This window comes from Hipposideros armiger, unplaced genomic scaffold, assembly GCF_001890085.2.
Source record: "Hipposideros armiger isolate ML-2016 unplaced genomic scaffold, ASM189008v1 scaffold_435, whole genome shotgun sequence".
Classification (NCBI taxonomy): Eukaryota; Metazoa; Chordata; class Mammalia; order Chiroptera; family Hipposideridae; genus Hipposideros; species Hipposideros armiger.
The window spans coordinates 1,376,351-1,391,868 of NW_017731785.1; the positions used below are offsets into that span (position 1 = coordinate 1,376,351).

The 15,518-nt window shown below is 36.8% G+C and overlaps 1 protein-coding gene across 37 annotated transcripts in view; it reads left to right on the forward strand.

Moving 5' to 3' along the window:
- NRXN1 (neurexin 1) overlaps positions 1-15,518 on the forward strand; it is a 1,140,616-nt gene that overhangs the window by 1,098,766 nt on the left and 26,332 nt on the right. For 26 of the 37 annotated variants that reach the window (XM_019665155.1, XM_019665176.1, XM_019665161.1 and 23 more), the window contains one exon: positions 10,466-10,553. In XM_019665155.1, the coding sequence (XP_019520700.1) occupies positions 10,466-10,553 (88 nt within the window). Of the gene's footprint in view, positions 1-10,465; positions 10,554-15,518 lie in introns of those variants that run through there. The other 11 variants (XR_002126503.1, XM_019665157.1, XM_019665168.1 and 8 more) reach the window with 2 other exon arrangements.

Consider the following 15,518-nt stretch of genomic DNA (forward strand, 5'->3'; position numbering starts at 1 on the left):
TTATAAAGGCATAGTTTCCTTATAATCAAATAAAAGTACTTACAGCGTAAAATTATTGCAGTAGAGTTCAGGGGAGAAAGGGAGAGTTGGGTAAAATTGTATAGGAAAAGAACTCAGAATGATTGCAACCTATTTTTTTTTCAGCCCTTTCTGTAAAGCAGGCTCTATCTTATTGCTGTCTTAAAGGACAGGAATGCTTCATAAAGGCAGGCAGACCAACTTATTGAAAGACGTTTTTAGCCCTTCCTTCCTTCTAACTTAAAATCATTCTTTCTTCTCAGTTAAAGATAATGTCACTTTTTACTATTTCTCGCCCATAAATTTCCAGCCATGAGGTATAATGCAGAAATCAGTTATAAAATTTTATTGTCACTTCTAGAGATGTTAGAGAGCCGATAAAATCTTTGAAAAAGTGTGATTTTTGCCACAACTCTTGTCTCCCACTCTCAGGAGTTAGGCTCCTGGAAAATAATCAATACTTGCTCACTCTTTTTTTGAGATTATAATGAGCTGTTATAAATGAGCAATTGTGACAAACATACACATAAATGTGGTGAGGTTTGGATTACCACCAGGATAAGATTATTTGAAATGATTCTACCAATTTAGGTGTCTTATGTAATATTTCTTGTATTTTTAAAGCTCAAGATGAAGCCTTCACTCTTAAATTTATTAGTTCTATTTTCACAATCATAATTATTTTCATAAAATGCTTTTATTTAAATTGCAGATAGTTAAAGAAGATAAGCCAGAGTGTGATGACAATTTTTCCCCATCTTTATTGAAGTATGTGACAAATAAAAGTTAGATATTTAAGGTGTATGCTTGAGGTTTTGATATATATGTATATATACATTGTGAAATAATCACTGCAACCAATGGTGATGACATTTTAAATCAACTCTGTTGAATTCCTGTGATGTTCTGGGGGTATAAAACACAGACATAAATTGTGTCCCATAGAAGTATATGAAATAAGATAAAACATATACCTAAGCATTTCCCAAACTTTTAGATTTAAACATAATCTGGAAAGGCAAAGACCGCCACTGTTCTAAAGCACTAAGAAAATATTGCTCAGTGTCTTATAAAAGTTAATCAGCATGTTATTAATCTACATGTGGGACACAACCACAGGCAATGTCATGTTATAATCACAAATACAACCACTACAATAGAAGCATTGTGCTGCATGGAGCACTCTCAGACCATCAGTCTCTTCATCTCCCCTCAGTATCTTCCCGTCTTCTCTCTGTCTCTCGCTTTCCTTTAATAATTACTGTTTGCTAAGTGATTTGGTTTTCCTGTTTATCTGTTCATTTAGGTGCTCTAGATATAATAGTACATGAATTGGAAATAAACTCTGGATGGGGAGATAAAAGAAATCAGGTTGTCACATCTTCTAAGTCCCAGGAAAGTAAATAGGGGGAATGCTTGGAGAGAGCTCCCGTTCCCCTGCATTTGCGCAGTAGCCCTCCAGGAGGTCTGGCCTGGAGAACAGGGAGTCACAGTGCCAGGCATGGATTGGCACCATCTATCTTGTAGGTTACTAGAGAGACTGACACGCCCAAAATTAGCAGTGCCAAGATGAATCCTATCCTTGTATAACAGGGTGCAGCCTCAAAATAGCAGCACTCATGTGAGGGGTCATTTGGGGTGAGAGATACAGATCCTATTCAGCTGAGGGGACAAGAGGATGTCAGACATGGACATGAAATTTATTCAGTCAAGTGGATATTTGGCTGCTCTCTTTAAGCACTTCCTAGAACCATTCTTTATACTGCCATGTGAAGAACCAAAGTAATTTCCTAAACACTGCATTGCGGGAACTTTCATATTTCCAAGTGCTTTCCTACATATCAAATTTGATCCCCATAACATCACTGTGCAATAGAGAAGTTATGATTCACATATACAAATGATTATATATACATATATTGACATATATAGTATATATATATATATATATATATATATATATTTACATGTATAGTATATATGTTCACATGTACTATTGAGAACACAGAAACCCATCCAAGATGAAGCATATTGCTCATGAGAGCCACACTGAGACTTGGATTTCTGGACTCCTATATATTTTCCATTATTTATCAGCGTACTACAAATTAAACTGAAGTTGTTCACCACCACAACATTCCAAATATGTATTAATGAACTAAAGTATGCACTATGAGGAATGAAGTATAGTCAGATATGGAAGCATGGAGTTCCAATTTAACAATTTAACCATAACCAGAAAAAGTTGGATCTTAATCTTAGCATATGAGCGATATAACATTGCAACATCTGAGCCAGATAATGTTTACTCTCCATCACAGTTTCAAAGAAACACTCATCAGGTGCTGCTCAGATATTGGCTTAATTGGGGGAGCTTAGTATACAGTCTTGCATATATTGAACTCATGGGTCAAAAAAAAAATCAGAAAATCAACTTTCTGTTAACTAAGTCATCATCATTTCCAACCAACCACATCCCTATGTCTTGGTGTTCCATACTCCAAGCACTGTGTGGAATTGAAGTTCCCAGATACTCCCCGGTGAAAGCTCTATCCGGGAGGCATTGGTCATGGTACTACCCAGTAGGAAAGAAATGTTGTGGATAAGTCTCTGCCTGTGGCTCCTTCTATACCTTTGATTTTGAACCTCCAATTCTAGGGCCATCACGTTAATGAGACTGCCCTGATCAGTGGATGCATGTATCTGGAGAAACAACCAGTATTACTAATGAATGGTCACTTCCATTTATTTATTCCCAAGATGTAATAAGAGATAATTTGACAAACCCCTAATGATGCTTGTATGAGAGAAACAAAGATAAATATCTGATTAGCACTCAGGTTGTGAAAAACAGTAGTTAATAAGAGAGATCTTGGAAGTTGGAAGGATTTTCATCAGTGGATTAATGAGGAGAGAGACAGAGTTCATTGAGTTAATTTTGTCACCAGCATGGTTTGCAATGTGCTAAGTCGAGGGGGAAAATAGGCAGGAAAAAATTCAGTAATTTACATTTTCTTTTAGTCCCTAAGAATTTAGTTATTCATTTATGTGTGGAGATCAGGGACAAGATGTTTAAGATCTTTAAAAATTAAGATTACCGCAAGTCAATAAAGAACTTGCTGTGTTTACTCCATTTCAAAATAACCACAGTTAAATCAATATTTGAATTTTTGTAACTGGATTTTAAAAATTTGAACTCTATCATTCATGTTCTTCCCTTTTTAGTGTCACTAAATGTGCTACCTTATCAAGTGATGCAATAGCTGTGTATGTGTGTCTCCTGGGATGTTTCGTTCATGACAATTTTAGTGGCCAGTTATCTAAAATCCAAAGCTCTCCTTTCGTCACTTTTAAAGCTTATTTTAAGCTTATTTTATCATGTAGCTTTATAAACCACATCAAATCCTTTAAAGCACAAGTTGGTTTTGGAAGGATGGATGGGTGGATGGATGGAGAATAGATGGATAAAAGTCAGCTGGAATAAGAGACAATCACAGTCTACTGGGGGTGGGGATAATCTCATAACTTTGCCATTAATTAGCAGTATAATTGTGGACAAACAGAAACGCTGAATTTTCTAGCTTCAGTCTCCTGATATGTATACTAAAGAACTGAAACTAATGCTAAAGTCTGGCCCAGTACAAGAAGATATATGGCTGCTTGACTAAATTTGATTCCATTCCTTTATGTGTTAGATGCCAACAATGAAAGCTTGAATCTTGGGGACATGTTAGTTAAACTATCCTTCACTGGCATTTTACAATTATAAAATCTGCTTTGGCCTCATAACGCATAATGATTTTCAGTTCCACCTGTGTGACTAATTAGTCCTTTCAGTCACAATAGTTGGACTGGATATTCATATTGACACAGCTAGAAACCTAGATTTGCACTGTAAACATCTGTCAGTGTTTATTTATTTTGGAAATGTCTAAACCCATTTCACAAAGTGCTTTGTCCAAAAGCAAAACAAATGGAGAGGGAACACATTCAATCCCACACATATTCTAGTTTCCCTTTCAGCACCTCCTCTCCACTACCAGCAGTGTTTGGAGGTCTTACACCCCCAAATTCTAATTAATGAGAATCCAGGAGGATAGATTACTCTAATGGCTTACTAAAAATTTTAACTCCATTTTGATTTTTTTCTTTTGGCCAGCTCTCCTACATTGCTTTAGCTAAAAATGGAAATGCAGTATGAGCATAGAGGTCATCATTAGCTTAAAGAAATGGTATGAGATATACTATCTTTTTTAAAACATAAATTTAACTTTCCTGACAGCAAGTTTCTACTTTGCAGGTTTACTATTTTACATAACTTTGCTAAAACATAATGTCTTTTTTTTATTATTATTAATCAGGAATCCAGTTGTTTTCTTTCTTCCACAGTTTCTTTTAAATTCAGTTTTCTGTGGCATTATTTCCACTCCCCGTTGAGTTTTGCCTGTTAGGATAACCAGTATCAAATGCATATCAAAATGCATGTGAAAATGAGTCAGATACTGTGCTCTGTTTACCATGGTGAAATTTTTCTATCCAGCCCACTTTCACTGTTCTGAAACCACTGCATACATTTTAAGCAGCCATGAAAATTTTGAAGAAAATTGAACAGCTTTCAAGTCTGTCTTTTTTCCCAAGCAGACAGCTGATTTATGGTCACTTTTTGTAATAACCTAAGGCATCAGTTGGGAAAAAAACATTAAAGAAATGTGAAAGCTGGCTGTTTTCAGGGCTATTTAAGCTTTGCCCTAAATATTCATGAATGCCAATGTTCAAACATTCAAACAGGGTAAATGAGTGTACAAATGTATATTATTATTTTTTTTTTTTGAGCAGGCACTTAACTATATAGCACACAGGATAATAGCACCTCCACCTGCATTCTGAAGAGGCATGTTGGTGAATATTTAATAAAGTAATAGATATGGGAGCAGTGCTACATTTCTAGAAAAATCAGTATTTGATTGTTGTCATTTGTATTAATGAGTGATTTGTTCCTATGCTTTAGAATAGAGTGGGCACAATACGTGACTTGGAGGTAGGAACGACAATTTATACCTTGCTAGGTAGTTATATTTTAATGCCCATCAGAAAATGCTATGCATACATGAGGTGTTTCATATTCGTTGGTGACTAATTGATCCTCATTTTCTTTGTGATTCATGTACTGGAGCTAAAATTCATCCTTCACATATTGTATCTCAGCTTATTTTTAGTTTTATTGGATTAGTGAGTCATTTATGTGGCATCTACTACTCAGAGAAACAATTGACAAATAAGAACTAAAAGCTTAACTGACACAATGGAAACTGCCACAGACTTTATGCAGAGCCACTAAATTTCTTTGCACCTTTAATAAGATTGTTGATTAACTGAAATTACCAATTTGATATATTGGCTTGATTTGATTTGATCAAATTGATCCATTGTTTGGAAATTGCATATGTGTACTACAATTGGGTTTTCTTCAGTTTTTCCTCTTGGCGAAAATTGTGACTTCCCCTACCTCCTAGAAATTTCTTGCCCCATAGATTATCTGTGCAGTGGGTCAAACCTTGCGTGGAGGATTTGTAATACTATTTCTAAATCCTGGCTTCCCTCCACTTCCCCCACCACCCCACCCAGGGAAAGACACATAGCAATAAAATTCTCTGGAAAGACTATTAGAGTCAATCCTAAAAGCTAGATATAAATGTTCTCTCTCTTCCAGAGCAGCTTCGCTTAGACAAAAGTATCAGCAAGAACAAGCATCCACCAATTAGCCAAACATACCACATCTCAGCTAGCCTCATACTCCGCCCATCAGTTGTCTGAATCACTTCACTCTAAATGTCCTTCAGATTGGGCTACATAATATACAAGTGAGCACCATTGCATGAGACCAACTTTTCTTTTTTTTTTTTTTTACTTTGTCTTGAGAGGTGTAGCCAGTTAGATTATTGCTGTTTAGAAACAAAGTTTCAATCATAATTTTAGAGTAAATCAAGGGTTTCTTGGGGCATCACATTCACAGTGGACATCCTTTGCTCTTTTCCTCACAAAGCAGATTTGTCCTAGTAGAGCTTTGTAGGTGTTTTCATCAGTGTATCAGTCTTCAGCAAAGCTGCCTGTCATGAGGAATAAAGTCTCAGAATGCTGTTCTTATCAGAGATGTGATAGTTCAGACTAAGTTTATGTATCATCTCATCACATCTTTTCTCCATACTGACATTCAATTGTGCTGTATTTCCAAAAGTGACAGCAAGAAAATGTGCAGCAAATTCCACCATTAAAGGTGGGAGAGGGGAAGACTCCCTACAAGTGAGAAAAAAAAGCAAAAACATCAATTTTTCTCTACTGTCTAACCCACCAAATGGGCCCTTCCTAATAGCCCTGGATATTAAATAAATTGGTATAAGTTTTATTTTTTTTAATTACAGTTGACATACAATATTATATTAGTGTCAGGTGTACACTAGTGATTAGACATTTTTATACCTTACAAAGTGATCACCCCGATACATCTAGTACCCATCTGACTGATCTGACTTCTTACTGGACATTAAGAATATTCTTTCTTCCCCATCCGGATTGCATTTTTCTGCCCTATGTTGGTGTTTACCCATTGAACATGATGGATTAAGTTTTAGTGCTTTTATTTCTTGAATTCTGTTCAAGTCCTTTTTTTCCCTAAAGCTAGGAAGACCTCCACATTTTTAGAGGACATTTTGAGCAGGAACAGATGCTTGTCATGTGAATGTACAGGCCACTCTGAATTAGGGAAGGTCAGCATGGCATTTTGACCTCTGAGTGGCTAAATGCCCAGTTAGGGACACTTAGCTAAATGGATGGTTATGTAAAGCTAATGCTTTTGCTTGACCACTATTCTGTCTCTTTTACCAGGTAGTCTCTTTGTGAAAAAAAGATTATAAGCATCAGGGAAAAGTATACTGCAGAATAGCATTGATTACTGTGACTTATTGGAGTTTCTTTCTACAGCTCTCAACAGCATGTCATAGAGAGGCAGTTCCAAATACAGTGAGTTAAATTTAAATTACACAGCTTGGGCTAGAAAATTGTTTGTTTAATTCAACCTCCAAAATGAAATTTAATGTTTTTGTTCCCTATACTTGAGCCACTTCCTGATTTTTCGTACAGGGATGATGTGTGCCAGTGCATCTACTGATTTGAGATAGAATATTCACAAGATTATTTTATTACTGGTTTTTAATTTGTAATAGAAAATATGAAAAACAAAATTGTATATTCATTATACCAGGAAATATGCCTCAAAAACTAAATTATAGTTTTACAACAAGGTCATATTTGTACAATGTTTTTCTACTGTAAAGGGCTATAGGAGGTGCTATTTAGTGGATGACATGTTTTGTTATCCTAGGTACTGTGTTTTGTGAATAACACTGTGTTTTGTGAATAACACTGAGAACATTCTAGCACTTTTTGTTTGCTGTGGAATTGTTCCAAAAGGCTGTTGAATGTGGGAAGTAGATCAATTTTTAAAATGAAATTTAACTTGTATGGCCTAAATAATTTAGTCTGCAGGAAACATTATACACTGAGTCACACATTTTCAGTCCACGAATTTCTTTTAAGAAGCAACCTTTATTATGTATTCTTGATGTTTGACTTCTAATTCAGAATTTGAACCTAGGCAGTAACAGATGGAAGCTTAGTTCAACAAAGTACCAATATAGCTACAGTATTTTTATATAAATGTTAACAAGAGATCTTAAGTAGAGAATAATTCACATGTACAACTTCTGGTTTAATATCTAAAATTTTATTATTTATGTGTAGTGCAGAAAATATTAAATTGCTGCTACATTCGTGGAATAATAACAACAATGTTGATAATATTGCAACTTTTGCAAGCATTTACAATGCAATCCTATTCTAGGTATTTGGGGGGTATTAATTTATAACAATACGTACTATTATGCGCTCCAGTTTTTCAGATGAGAAAAATAAGGCACAGAATGTTTTTTTTAAATCTTTAAAGCAGGGTTTCTCAACTTCTGCACTATTGGCATTTTGGTTCAGATAATTTTTGTTGTGTGAGGGCTGTGCTGTGCATTTTAGGATGTTTGGCATCATCCCTGGTCCCTACCCATTAGATGCCAGGAGAAGCCAACACACCCCTCCCCCTCCAGCCCTCCTCTTCCCAATTGTGTCAACCTGGAATGACTCCAGACATTTCCAAATGTCCCCCAGGTGGAGGAGGAGGAAGGGGACAATGTCACTGCTGGGACGAGAAGCAGTGGATGAAAGAATTTATTCACATCCCCTTCCTTCTATCAACATCAAAACAACAACAACCATATACTGGTTCCAATATAGTTAAAATTCCTCAAGGAAAAGGAGAAATTCTCTTGTAACGCTGAAATTAATTTTAAAGAGTATCCACTCTGGTTGAGAAGAAAGTAGCTTCCCCCTCGAAGTTGGCTCTGAAAGAAAGCAGATGATCTGCTCTGGGGCGAAACAGAACAATTGGCCTGCAAGACCTCATAATCCAATAGCTTGTTATTATCAAGTCAGGTTGGACGTTATCCTGCTTGTGCTATGCCAAAAGGAGGATAGGTTTTTGTCTTCTGAAGCTCCCTTTAATGAAAGATACCTGCGTGACTGTCATACCAATGGCTGGTAGTTATCACTGACTGAACACTTACAATTCCAGGAAAACTGGTACTTTTGAGCTTCGTCTTTTAAAATAACAGCAGCAAAATAATGAATCTAGTCACCTAATTGTCTCAAAGGAATTAAGAGCAGAATAATGTGAGACCACCTCAAAATTCTATTTAAATGCTTGTGTTTGTTGAAAATTATGTTGTGAAGCATTAGCCTCTGAACAAATTATTCTTCAGAAATTAAAAACCCTGCACTTGATTTTTAAGCCTAATTTTTATCACAAAAGTGCATCATCCCTTGTCTCCATTTTTCAAAATAGCACGATTTTCTTAACGTTTATTTTTACTTTAATCTCTGGATGTATTTGGCACTTCCTGACTGAAAGCAAGTCATATCATATTTCTGCTTTTTCTTTAATGTAGGACCTATATATTTTTTTAAATTTTTATTAAGGTGTAATTGACGTATAACATATCAGTTTCAGGTGTACAACATAATGATTATATATGTGTGTGTGTGTACAGAGTGTGCCAAAAAATGTATACATTTTAAAAAGGAAAAATTTGTATTAAAATTGTAATACTCAATATATACCAATAACAAAAGGTGACTATAAGTCATGCGTATACATTTTTTGGCAACCCCTGTATACACACACACACGCTGTGAACCAATCACTCCAATAAGTCTCTAGTTAACATGCATCACCATACATAGTTACAACCTATATTTTAATTCCATTTTAAAATACGGATTTCTTCAATGTTGCAGTTCTGTGTATTGTCTAAACAATTTTAGTCCCCTTAATCCTTGGCAGATGTAATGAGATATTCTCCTTCTTGTACCTTGAATTCTCTCTGTGTTACCTTAGCATTAGCCAAATCTGATGCAAGCCTTTGCAGTTTCCGTGCAATAACTATGCTAAGTTCACTGTTGCTTGTAAGTGGCAGTAAAAAATAACCTTTGGTGCTTGTAAATGTGTTGATTATGTGACTAACTGCTAGGATTTATGCACTCTGCTTTTTATTACAGTGATGGTTATCTTTTTTGGCTGAAAATGCAATGAAGCAACTAGAATGTCACAGAGAAAACTGTCACCTCTTTCCTATTTACTGTAAAATACCACCCCCCGAAATATGTTTTTCCATTATTATGAAGCCTTAATGATGAAAAGAACAATGCTGACACCATACCTGCTTCCTAAATGTTGCAAAAATGAGAACTGAGGGTGAAAGCTCAATACAAATTTTTAAAATACCTTAAATGGACTCCATTTGCTTCCTTTTACGCATCAGTGGTAGATATTCTCTACTTAATCAGTGTTTCCTAATAATGACAAATTATATTGCAGATTCATCAAACTCTACCTGGTCATGAATACAAAAGGTTATAGCTATCCTGCTTTCAGGAAGCCATGCACAAGTACTGCGCGAAACCTATTGATGCATAGATGTAGCACTCCAGGGCTCTAATAAATTTCAAATAATTTGTCTCTGCCAGGTTGTTTTAAGCCTGTGTGACATGATATGCAGCTTCTCCGTGCAGTTGAATAGATGGATATCTACAAGTTGACTACCACCATTTCCATGTTCTCCTGTAAAATAAGCTATCACCAAGTTTTCACAAATAGGCAAATGCTTCCAGAGAGATCTAAACGAAGTGGAAATAATGTAAACTCTGTATCCTTGGGAAGGGAAATACTGAATTTGGTTTCACAGCCTGTCAAGTAAACACAGATGGTCTTTCACTTGTCAATGAGACAAAGGTGAGATGCTCTGTTAGGTCCTTTTAAAGTAATCTATTGAATGTGATTCTTTCACAGACCACAGATGACATCCTAGTGGCCTCAGCAGAGTGTCCCAGCGATGACGAGGACATCGACCCCTGTGAGCCGAGCTCAGGTGGGTTAGGTTAGTCAACTTTTTTTCTTACTTTCTTTGCTTTACTTTAAATCTTTGTTGCATGCTATCGTCCTTAGAAGAGCCTTGCATTTATGTCTAGAATCCACCCAGTTAAAGAATGCCTCGTTATAAGATTCGGGTTCGTGCTTTTTCAATGGCTACATTTCCCCACATTTACTGAGAAAAAAAATTTAAAAAAACAAAACTCATGAAGATGTTGTATTTCAGAAAAAGCAGTGGGGGTCAGCACACAAGGCTGGTACCTCATTGTTCACATTCCATTAACTCACAACATAATTCCTGGGCGTAATGGTATAATAGGCTTTCCCGTGGGTCACCGATGGTAAAATTGTAAAGCTTAAAAATTGCAGTGCATTGTGGAAAAATTATTTGACCTTTCTACTGACAGAAAGTCCCCACCACTCACTCTGCCTGCAAATTATCTTAAGTGATACATTTCTGAATTTAGGAAGTGAGAGTATTATGGCAGCAGTAAAACAAACAGCATGTAGAGTCCTCACTCTATTCAATGGAGAAATGTTTTAATCTTGCCATGTCTCCCAAAATTCAAGCTGATATATTTTAACTCTAGCTGATGCATAATTTCTCCCCCTTCTTTGCGATAGGGTGTGACTGGCCAACACATGAATACTGTCTCCATGCAGCCTTATACCATTTCCTCCCCCTTTATATTCAAGTGGTGTCTGTAGACCCTGAAAATGAATGCATGATAGTCTGGGTTTTAGTCCAGATATTCATAATACCAAGAATCAGGGTCATTTCCATAGTTTCCTTTGTAAAGCAGTGTTTCTTAAAATTCAGTGATTTTCTTGTTTAGGTTTACAAAATGAGTGAGGTAGATATGGACTAACCACTATCAGCTAACTCAGGACCCATGAAGAGGTCACCTAGAACCCCAGGAGAAGCTTCATGTCACAATAAAATAATTTGCATTCTTGTGAAGAATATTATTTTAAAATGAATCAGCTCATTCTGATACTTGGATTTTTAAAAGGGGGTCCAGGATGCGTACCTTGCATTTCCTTTTGAATAGCCCTTCTCCCAGCAGATCATAGTAGCTATTTCTTTACTCTGATCACTCAGAGCAGCTAGTGAGGACCAGGAGCTCAGCAATCCGGTCTCAGCATGAGAAGGTTTGGGAGATCTAGACCCATTGTGTTTTCATCCTCCATCCTCTGCCTCTACCCATCAGTCAAAATCCTCAGCCTCCAGAATCTTTCATACACAGTTATTAGAACCTAATGATCATCTACTCCATTCTTTCAGTTTCTTGATCCCCAGATCCATTCTGTTTTGGTTACCTGGACAGATGCAGTCCCCTCAGGACACCATCCTGGGCTCTTTTGTCAAGATCCTGCCTTTGTTTTCATGGGTATTCTCATAAGAAAAGAAAAAAAGTTATTGTTGGGTTTTTTTTTGTTGTTGTTTTACATCATTCCCATCTCTTTGCCTTCTCCCTCCCTCAAATTTCTTCTTTCCTGAATGTCTCCACTCTTCACATACCCACCCAGGAATTCCTTTTTGCATCTGATCTTCTCTGAAATCCTTCAGCATGGATTGTTTATAAAATAGTCTGGTGTTTGGTTGTACACTGATGTGTGTGTATGTTTAAGTTTGATTCTGTTTTCTCAGCGCTTTCTAGAGAGCCATCAATTTTTTTCAGCATTTTCCACTGTATTAGCAAAGCGCTGAAAACAGGTTCCTACTAATTACAGTGCTTGCTGATTTTCCTCTGGCCTGAATCCTTTCACTGTGTGAGTATAGGCTATCATTCTCTTAGAGAGTCCTCACCTTACATAGAGTACCTAGTAAACCTTATTGTGAGAACTCTAATTGCATTCAAAATTGTTACTTTTTTTTCTTCTTGAGCACAGGTAAACAATCCAATTCTTCCAGCCTTTGCTTATCGGTCTTACTAACCATTCCTTATAGGCTAGTTTCCCCTGAGGACACTGGCCTAAAACTAGGATGGGATATGGCGGAGAGAGTGTAGTGAGGGGAAAACGAGAGATTACCCTTTTGTCATCTTCCTCTCCTTTTTATTCCCGTGAGTTTTGTCAGCTTTGTTAAACATTATATAGCAAAATGGAAAGTGAGGAGCAGCTTGTGAATAGTCATACTCTGTAATCTTTCTGCCCTTTTTTTACCACACTTAGCATATGTGAAAGAATCTCATTTACTTATCTGTTCCTTACTTGTTCAAGAGTGTATAGCTTGCATCCCCCCACAAGAAGGGAAGCTCCAGGAAGTAGAAACCCTGCATGGATTTGTTGTGTACATTTTAATTTTGTTCTACTACAAAAGACACAAGTTGTGTTGTCCACTACACAAGACACAACAGCTATTGACTCTGTCTGATGATAACTACTTCAGTACTCTTGTACGAAACCTTATTTAACTTTTCATCCTCTTCCTCAGTGCTTCTCTCTTTACTCCCTAGTTTTCAATTCACCAATTCCTCTTACGGCTTAAGCTTCAAATTCTGTTGCTTCAATGGGACCATTTGCCGTAGGCTTTTCTTGTGATCTTACCTCTCCTTGAAAGTGTCTTGATAGTGTATTCCATGAATGGTTTCTGTTTCTATATTACATTCTGTAAGTGAGATCTCTTTTCTGCATTGCCTTGTTCTGTCCACTTCCCTATGATTTCTTTTTCATGCCCATCTTTAATAATTCATGTAGTGTTGCTCTTTTGGTAGAATTGGCTCTGTTTGTATGACAGCTTCCTAAGAAATTCTGAGTTTATATATTTTTGTATTTTCAAACTATTTTATTTGGAATAGAGAGGATTTTTTTTTAAATCCTCCTCACATTTGAATATTGTTTTACTATAGGATGCCCCTCCTGTAGGACTTTGTTTCTTAATATACAGTTTTCTCCAATGTCTTTTTCTTACTTTTCATCGTAAATACAAATATACAAGAACATGGACAAAAGTTGTAGCTGCTGATGTTATTAGACTTTGGATACTGGATACTGTTAGATATATCTTGATAAAAATCATTGCAGATTATCAGCAGATCATATTTTGGAAAACTGGCTTTTTAGGAAAATGACATTTTGTGTTAAACATTCAGAAATGAATATATCTGTTATGTACTTTTGCTACTCCTTAAGCAAGTGAAAGCAGATATTTTTTGTAAACAGACACGAAATTACTTTTACAGATGTGTTTTCCAAATCTTCTGTGTATCACACTGTTTCATGCTCCCTGAATAGTTACATATGAAGGTTCTCTAATCACTCTGACCCACACCCTCTTTAAAAAATGGCTTCTTCTCTGAAAATGTACTATATTCATTATTTAGGTGACTTCCTTAGGCTATTAGTGAAACAAAAAAATCTAGCGTTTTCTTGAACACAAGTAAATTATGTCTTCTATCAAGTAATTGATAAATTTGAATTATGATGTGGTTCCTTCACTCAGAACTCTTAATGCAGAGAGGCAGTTCTATATTTGATAGATTGTCAGTTTTACCATTGATCAAGCAGTATTGAGTCCTACTGTGCACTCATTGCTCTGTTAAGCTCTGGGAGCAAAAATAGAACATTTACACCTTCAACCCCATTCCACAAAAGGACATCTTTCATTCTACCCTGGATGCTTTAGCAGTTATTCTTTATGATTAACAGGTTCTTCATCTTTGACATTAAAATGTCACCTACTTTTCAGGTTATTGCAAAAATTAAAACTAATATATTTAAGGCACCTATGCAATGCCTGCCATAAAGTAGGGCATAAATTACTGCTTTTCTTTTTCTCAATTTAGTTATCTAAAAAAAGAATACTCAAGCTATTATTTTTCCTTGTACATAATGCTGTTACTTTTCCTGACTGAAAATTGGTGGGCAACTGATGAAACCACTCAGGCCTCCTGATGGGAACTATACATGTTGAAACTAGATCAGGAACAACCACCATGGGTAGGAACACATGGAACTCAATTATACTTGATCCCAGCCCTGTTGTCCTGCATGGTTAGCATTGGATGAGAGCTTCACATTGGTATAAGCAGTGTTTCAAAATATGAGCAGGTGACTATGGAATTCAGGAGGTCTAATTGAATCCCAACCCTTAGCTGACCTGTAGAAATCTGAAGCAGCCATTGGTAACTAGGTCACATGCCCTAAAATGCCTAGTTCTGGCTACCTGGACATGTGACAAGTGGATGAGGTTTTCTTCGCATCTTTTTTCAAAACACACTTGTATCTTTTGTGTGTTTCCCTCAACCTAGAATTATGGTTGTTCGATTAAATGAGTCAATATATGGAAAGCATGTTGTAGAACAATGCTTTGCTCATAATAAGTGCTATATCAGTATTTGCTGCTATTACTATTTGTATTATATAAATATACATATAGTCCAAGACATTTTTACATGAACATCATTTCTTGTAAAACAGATTTTTTGAAATCCTGTTTTAGTTTACTTAGTAAATTGACAAAATGGCAACACTGCAGTTCCAAGATGCCTTTCTTTTTTTTTTTTTTTAAGATTTTAATTTTATATTGGGGAATGGGGGAAGAGGAACAGACAAGTTGCTGTCCTTTTGTTCGTCAGTCTAGTTGTGGAGGACGTTGCTTCACTGGCCCAAGTTGGCACCATCATTGCGCTCTTTCCCGGCGAGGCAGATCAGTCGCTGGCTTCTGGACGGCTGCTCACTGCGGCTGCTGGCCGCTCACGCTGGCCGCTGGCTACACACGGTAGCCCATGGCAACCCACTGCCACAGGGGCTGCAGCCTATGCCGTCGCTGTGACTCAGGGCAGCCCAGCTCCAGGTTGAGCTGTTGTTCAGCATCTTAGCTATAGAGGGCAGTGTCACTGGCCCTCATATGTGGGATCCGAACCGGGGCCCTCTGGCGTCCCAAGCCAGCTCTTAACCATCGTGCCATGCCAAGATGACTTTTAATCACATCAATGTATTGTAGTCTTGAGGCCCTGTTCTAAAGAGA